This window comes from Misgurnus anguillicaudatus, unplaced genomic scaffold (assembly GCF_027580225.2).
Source record: "Misgurnus anguillicaudatus unplaced genomic scaffold, ASM2758022v2 HiC_scaffold_26, whole genome shotgun sequence".
NCBI lineage: Eukaryota > Metazoa > Chordata > Actinopteri > Cypriniformes > Cobitidae > Misgurnus > Misgurnus anguillicaudatus.
Window position 1 is genome coordinate 2,104,010 of NW_027395276.1, and position 8,490 is coordinate 2,112,499.

General features: G+C 38.9%; 1 protein-coding gene across 2 annotated transcripts in view; it reads left to right on the forward strand.

Moving 5' to 3' along the window:
- The window catches only part of LOC129443156 (CUGBP Elav-like family member 5), a 264,623-nt gene extending 256,407 nt beyond the window's left edge, over positions 1-8,216 (forward strand). For both annotated transcript variants that reach the window (XM_055203586.2, XM_055203587.2), the window contains 3 exons: positions 916-1,059; positions 4,527-4,698; positions 6,994-8,216. In XM_055203586.2, the coding sequence (XP_055059561.2) occupies positions 916-1,059; positions 4,527-4,654 (272 nt within the window). In that variant the 3' untranslated portion in view covers positions 4,655-4,698; positions 6,994-8,216. The remainder of the gene's footprint in view (positions 1-915; positions 1,060-4,526; positions 4,699-6,993) is intronic.
- The last annotated feature ends 274 nt before the right edge of the window (positions 8,217-8,490 follow it).

Sequence of the window (8,490 nt, forward strand, 5' to 3'; positions counted from 1 at the left end):
AGAATATTGTGGAGATTTATCTCCTCCTCTGTCCTTTTCTTCTTTCCATTTTCGGCACCAGAGGTATACATACTTTTTTGTGACATGGCTTATCATTTATTTCAGTTACGTTACGGCGCGAATTGTCAATGCACGCGAGTTGTCTATATTGCTCATGACTCAAACGCTAGCAATGCAGACACACAGCAGAATTTTTGGTCTTGAATTATTCATTTATTCATTCGTATTCATGTATTCATTTATATTACTTGTTTAAGTTATTTAATTGTAAAAAAAATTATTGGGGGGGCCCCTGGTGGTCACGGGGCCCCAAGCAGCCGCTTAGTTCGCTTATGCCTTGGGCCGGCCTTGCCACCGGCGAAACAATCACTGCTTCAGCGCCGCTTTTGCAATGTGAGTACTAGCTACTGCTATTTGATAACATGGGCGGCAAAAAAAACATGTGCTGCTCACACGTGCGGTGTGAAGCTGGCATAAGGCGCTTGTTATACTGTACGCATGTGCAGTAGCTAAAGCAACAAAAGAAACAAAAGTTATGGTTCAGTTTATTTAGATGAAAGGTTTAATTGTTGGTCAGAAATATTTTGTTTATTTGTGATTTTAGCACACGATTTTAGAGATATTTGCCTTTCCCCATTCAAGTAGATAGGACTTTAGTCTTGCATGACTGAAATAACGTTGCAAACATGGCCGCCTAGTGATGCGACTTCCTTAAAGGGGCTATGTTCTCACTAACAGAAATATCATGATAACCAAATTTGCGAGGGCATTATACTGATCCTCAATAGATAAAAATGCTAAATAATCTTCACTCTGTGACGGTTAGGATTAGGAATTGAAAATACCACTTGCCTGTTATAAAAGCAATAAAAGTCGATAAAATGACCTCACTAATATACTCGATGTGTATTGCAGGTCCTGAAGGCTGTAACCTCTTCATCTATCACCTGCCGCAGGAGTTTGGCGATAATGAACTGATGCAGATGTTTCTTCCATTCGGCTCCGTCATCTCTTCGAAGGTGTTCATGGACCGAGCGACCAATCAGAGCAAGTGTTTCGGTCAGACACACCTCTCCACAGATGCACTTACATAGAGTCTGTTTATCAAGTACCTATGATATATTTATATGGATCTTTACTTTATACATTTTACCGGGTGAGATGGTAACTAACCAATTTTATTTATCAGCATAATAAATTTTTGATGTATATTATACAGTCGGTGCTTGGTGAATTTTAATTTCAGACCCTGTGTGCGATGCATTCGATAATACACCAGAGCCCTTGTGTGTTTGTATTAAGGTTTAATGAAGGTTTATTGGACCTCTTATTCACCCCAAAAGCCCTTGACTGTCTGCACTGCCATATTTATATTCATTCACTGCACAGCCGAAATCACATTGTATGCGTCTCTCCAATCTCTATCTCTCTTCGCCATTAGTCTAATTTGATTCAGACATGGCGGTGTGAACGGTTACCTTAGGGATTTGATGTCTAGGTCCTTCCACGTGAATTCGAAATGAGTAACTTTGACTGACACCTTTGGACTTCAGGGCCCTAATGTGGTCATACTGCAGGGATTGGTGTGCACAAAACATTCACACCTAAACACCACACTAAACTTATTACGGTGTTTCTGCAGTAATCTATAGGGTAAAGCAAGCCGCCTTCGAGCTCAGACCTTTAAGCGTAACATTTTATGACCCCATGTTCTCTTCAGGGCTCGCTAGATGATGTGAAGTAAAGCGAGGCAGTGTGATGCTCTGGTTTTACTCGGGGTAGATATATTTGGCAGGTAGGACTGCTTTGCACTATTTATACGAACGGTGGAGAGGCAGGGAGAAATGTGAAAATGTCGAGCTGTGTCTTGAACAGAAGACGAGGAAGCCAAACAACTTCGCAAGCGTTAAAGAATTTGTTTACTGATTAACACAATCAGGATTTAGAGGATCAGTTTAATCATTTTTGTTTTACTGTAGATATTGAGATTACGTGGTGTTTTATTTGTCACTGTTAAAGCCACAATAGATGCATTCCAATTGAAGGATGCGTCCTCCGTAGGCTCTATTCGAAGGCCAATGACGAAATGCGATATGTTTACTTTATATAAAAAAGAGAAAATGTGACTTGGTTATTAACGATTCGGAGGCTCAGCCAAAAGTCTTCAGATGTGGCCTCTAAATGCATCCTTCGTTTCCCGTTAAATGAAAGATCTATCAGATGGCTCCTTCAAACCACTGGCTATCCCAAGATACAGTGCGTGTAGTTAAATAAAACTGTATATTTTAAAGGGATAGTTCACCGAAAAAATGAAAATAATGTAATTAGCGAGACTAAAGTCACGTGACTGCAGTGACGCGACTGACGTGTTATCCTCAGTTATCCTTTTTTTTTCAAACTTACAACTTCAAAAAAAAACAGCTGGGGCACACCAGATAACACGTCAGCGCGTCGTACGTTATCCGCTAGTGATGTGCGGGTCTGCGTTTTTTCCAACCCGTGGGTCCCGCTTTTATGAAATATTTGACCCGCCCCCAACACTGTATCTATTTTTACAACCCGCACCGCCCCGTGCCTGCGACCATTAAAATAGACATACTAGGCATTTGTAATGTAAATAAAAAGAGGCTTTATTTTTAGCCTAAAAGTGCTTGGAAACAGCCATTAGATTGCATCGCCCTGTAAAGTGGCAACGACATACGCGAATGAACCATTGAAACCAGCATGGTCATATTAATATAGAGATAGGCTAATGATAAACATTTTCAACATTTACAAAGCAGCGTTTGTATTATCTATTCACAAATTCCCTACCTTAATCTTTCCTGCAGATCGTCTTTCATCTTTTATTTCTCCGTTTGTTTTGTTGTTGTGGCCGGCAGCGGGAGCTACTTGGCGCTTCCGTGACGTGACGCCAAAGGTTTGCGGAAGTTACGTTGCCACGTAGGCCTACGTAATTTAACCCTATCAAATAACGTAATAAAATATAAATATATATATATATATATTCCCAAATTTTTAATATATATGCTACAGGGAATTAGACGCAACATATCTGTTTTTTAATTTTGTTTTTAATGACTTACAAATTCTTTGCCCGCCCCAACCCGACCCGCAGGTTACCCAAGGGGGCCGCGGGTTACGAGACGACCCGCGCATCACTATCATCTGCGTCACTGCAGTCAAGTGACTTTAGTCTTGCGCATGCGCTTCACTACAGACGCGGAAGAGAAGACAATGCTGAATAAAGTCGTAATTTTTTTTATTTTTGAACCAAAATGTATTTTCGATGCTTCAACTCATTCTAACTGACCCACTGATGTCACATGGTCTACTTTGATGATGTTTTATTACCTTTCTGGACATGGACAGTATACCGTACATAGATTTTTAATAAAGGGTGTACAAACTCTCGGACTAAATCTAAAACATCTTAAACTGTTTTTACGAATTTGGAACGACATGAGCACAAGTCATTAATGACATATTTTCATTTTTGGGTGAACTATCCCTTTAAGTATTATCCACTTTGTGGACTTATTCCGATATCTCTGATGAACCCAATACGGAAGGGACTTAAATTGCAGTTAATCGACTGGCCACTAGAGGCAGGCTCCAAAAGTGAGTCAATTCCCATAGACCCCCATGTTAAAATGCCCAACTTTACAACAGAAATAAATATGTTACAAAACTTTTTTTGTTTATATTGCTATTTTTTCCCTTCATGACAACTTAAAGTTCTGCATAATTAAGGGCGTGGCCACTTGAGTGACGAATTAACTACCACTGCTGTCCCCAGCCACCTTCACCCACATCCTGCCCCTTTACCCATTTTCGTTTATTTGCGAGTGATGCATGGTGACACGCTGCCAAGATGGCGACAGCAGGCACCGCCTACTATTGCCTTCAAAAAAGCTCCTCACAAACCTATGGGTAACGTCACAGACACTACGTCCATATTTTTTACAGTCTATGGACTTTCGCTGCATCCTTCGAAGACAGAGTAGCGCCTTTAAAGCATGCATCCTTTGTAGGATCCAGCCCTTGAATTGGGATGCACCCACAATGTCATTTTCGTTCGCAACTAGAGGTTGCAAAACACTAGCTTGATGACGAGGTGAAAGAGCTTTGAATGATGGGAGTTGTAGTCTTATCTCCACTGCAGATGAAAATCAATCCGAAGGGACACACAAACGATGTTCATAATGCCGTACTGAAATAAAGTTTCATAACCGTTACGTTATAACATTTTTGTATAATTTTTTATATATTTTTTATATAAAGGAAAATTATAAATGAATATAGCGTATTTCCGTCATCCGCTGTAAAATCAGTCTTTTAGATGAAAAAGAGTCTGAAGGTAAAGAACACAACCACAGAGTTTGAGTTTAATATACCGTCTCATATTCGGTTTGATACACAGTGAGGACTGTATCTTTGAATGTGACTGTTAAAGTACCGTAACTTTCTCAACTTTCTGTGTGTAGCAGCATCATTATGGTTTATTTCATCTTTTATCTCTGCAGGGTTTGTGAGCTTTGATAATCCTGCCAGTGCTCAAACTGCCATCCAGGCCATGAACGGTTTCCAGATCGGCATGAAGCGTTTGAAAGTGCAGCTTAAGCGACCGAAGGACGCCAGCCGTCCATACTGACCAGAATCGGAGCGGCACTTGTGCACTTGTCACACATCAGAGAGGTAAGTCACTTTAAAGCTATTCTTTGCTTTTAAGAGACCCATTACATATCCATATTGGTTCCTTATTATTCATTATCCGGTATCAGCCAATATTAGAATTTTTTACCTGCAGTTTAAGTGACCCTGGACCACAAAGGCTTAAGTCTTTAGGGTCAAATGTTTTAAAGTCAGATTTATACATCATCTGAATAAATAAGTTGGTATTTGTGTGATAGGATGATATTTGGGTGGCATTTGAAAATCTGGAATCTGAGGGTGCAAAAAAATTAAAGCATTTAAAGTGGTACAAATGAAGTCCTTACGAACACGTATTAATAATTAAGCTAACGTTACTGTGTACTACATAATGTATACAATGTTAACTACAGTTTGGCTATCAAACCTCTCTTCACATAGCGGTGATCCATGATCGCCTTCTGTCCTCATCTTTAGGAAACCAAAACATTTGTTATTTTCGACAAGATATTTGTTCCAGAGTTCAGTTTAGCCACTAGTCAGACCATTAAACAAACAGAGACCGGAAGTTAAGTTTCGCTCAGACACGTAACCACGACCACGCATGTGCGCCGATGAAACCATCTATTGGGAGCCAGTTGTTATCGCAGAAATAATCCCTGACAGTGTGATCAGGACCCGACGCGAAGTGGCTAATTTATAACATTTATTACATTTGGTAATTTATAACAAATTAGCAAATAAAATATCCGCAAGAAAAATTTTAAACCGTTTATTTTCGGTTTTAAGATGAGACGACGTTCAAATGTCACAAATGCACTATTTGGTTTAATTATTTGTAAATATAATGAAATATATGTCATTAAAAGATATATTTATATTTAATTTTTGTCTAATATTAAACTGTACATGTCAAAATGATTTACAGCATCTGGTTTACCGTGTCTATTAGTTTTAAAGGCGGGGTGCATGATCTCTGAAAGCCAATGTTGATATTTGAAATCACCTAAACAAACACGCCCCTACCCCAATAGAATCTGGACCTTCTTTTGATAGACCCGCCCCACACATACACATTCCAGACAACGATGTCGGTTAGTAGACACGCCCCTTACTGCTGATTGGTTACAAGTGTGTTTTGGTAGTCACCCCGACTCCCTTTTCCAAAGTGTTTTTCAAAAATCATGCACCCCACCTTTAAGCGTTTGTTATCTAAGATTATGTTGTGACTGGCCAATCAGAATCAAGCATTCCAACAAGCCATGTAATAATGATAAATACATTTTTATATAAAATTTTACGGTAAGAAATCGACAAAAATATCTTCATGGATCTTTATTTGATATTCTAATCATTTTTGGCATTAAAAATAAATTTTGCAAGATGAAAACCACTATTTTCTGTTACAAACTTTCACATAGCATCTTTAGATTATAATAACATTAAACATTCAAATCCATAATTAGGTTTTTAAAGATTTATTATAAAAACGATTTATTTTTTGCAAAATAAGAAAATAGTAGAAAAGGAGGAGTGGCGTTTATCGCGTTTTGGGAAAAAGGGAGAAAAGATGACAGAATAACAAGGCGGATATTGGATTTTGCGTAAAATGAAGAATTTACTTTTAAATACTGACCTGATATAATACTGATTTTGGCAGTAACTCATTTTTTTCAAAAATGCCGTTTATCACGTTTTTGAACCAAACTCTTCAAATATACCCGTGCTACTTATGACTTACTATTGTGGTCCAGGGTTACATATTAGTATAAAAGTAGACAATATTAAAGCTAATTGCGCAACATAGAAAGTATTAGAAGTCACTTATATTTTTGCTGTTCATAATATTTTCCTGATGCTTGATTTCACTTTAAATATGCAAAAATCTAGACTGAAGCTGTATTGCATATACAGCATTTCTAGCAAAACTTCAATCAATGTATAATATTAGCCTTTATATAGCCATTATATATGCAATTATCGCTATTGGGCGAAATTTCTGCACACAGTAGGCACTTCCCACTTTAAAAGGTGAAAACTTCTGCAGATATAGCAAGTCTTGCAAACACTGAACTGTTTTCTTGAAGTGAAGAGGGTGATGAAATCTTTCAGCGCACCTGCATCATGTCAACTTCTCAGTGCCTCCATCATGTTTAATGTGATGTCAAAAGCTCGGGCCTGTGGCTCCGCTCGAGTTTAGCTTCACACGCCGCTTGCTGTGACTGATGCCTCCTGGTTTGACATCCAGATATCAAGCTGTCAGCATGTAGCAGAGCTTTTCCCCCATGTGTCTGTCTCCCGAGTCGAGCTCTGACATTTCTCTCTCTCTTTCTCCGGCAGGTTTTGAACAGTTGTAGTCTTGATGTTTTGACGGATGGAAACTTTTCTTGAAAAACCAACACACGAAAAAAGACTTAAATAAAAAACAACAACACCAAACACACAACCAAGCGTACGGAGTGAGAAATCAAGCGCACGAGGGAGTTCGGGAGAAACATATCGCATTTAACTTAAGCACGTTTTCACCACGATGAAAGAACGGCGTAACGGGGGACAACGACGTGGGAGGAAATGAGGACAAAACAAACAAACAAACTGAAACTTTTTTTCTTTCTCTCTTTGGAAAAACAATACATACCGAACACTTTGGAAGAACAGCAGTGCATGGCCGCAACTTGTAGAGAAACGACTGACTTAGAAGCAAAAGAAGAATTCATGCACATATCAAAAGACGATCTTCTAACGGAAACCGTCAGTCACTGCTTTTACTTCTGTGGAATAATGAGGGTTTAATGTTGAAGATCCAAGGTAAACCGTCATTTGGACGGATAGCGTTCTCTCTTTCTCTCTCTTTCTCTCTCTCTATATATATATTCCCTCTCTCTTGCAGAGCTTGTGTATATGACACTGGCGCAGAATAATGAACTCTCTCTCACCCGTAGGGACCTGAGGACCAAATCTTTTTATTCGATGTCGGTATCGTAAAGATGTACAATATTACCACACTGATTGATTATCTTGCATTGCATACATGCTATTCATATAATATGCCAATTAAGAGTTAGACACAATTACTTCAGGGTGTATAATGTAGGTTTACGGGGTACGTTTTATTGAAAAACTTAGTTTCCAGGTTACTGGAGCCAAATGGATATTGATAGATTACGTTTAGTGGGGTATTTTAGACTATTGTTATAAACTACAAAGTGTTGATACCGAATTGTTATGGGCACATTCTGAATTGCTGTTCATCGTCAAGTCTCATTTCAGAAAGTTGGATATTTTACAAAAAACAAGGGACATTGCGGTATCATTTCATTCATGCACCATTTAGAAAAAAATACAATAGCGAACACCTAGTTTGTAATTTTTGCCAAACAACAGCTATTGAGCTACGCCATTTCTCAAGGAAATGTCACTTCGGTGCACCACCAAAACGTCTTTGAGTGGCCGTTTTAAGCTGTAATCTTTATATTTACAGCGTGACAACTTTTTATCTTAGCTTATCAAGTAGTTTACTATGTAGTGTTACTTTTATAGTTTTTCTTGCATTGTGCCACATATTTTAGCTTGCTCACTTCTTAAGGGGATCGCACACCGGCCGCGCAGCTCAGCGCCACGCAGCGCCGCGTCGAGGTGCGTCGAGTCGCGTCCAGGACAACTCGGAGGTATTGTAAACCGGAAGTACACATTAAATAGCGCGAGCTTCGTCAGATGTTGCTACTTCAAAATGTAAAATATACGTTAGCAGCCAATGTTAATCGTTAATGATTTGGGACAAATATGATGTTATTTAATGTTAAACTATGTGAGTGGCGCTGTGTAGCGCGACAGGGA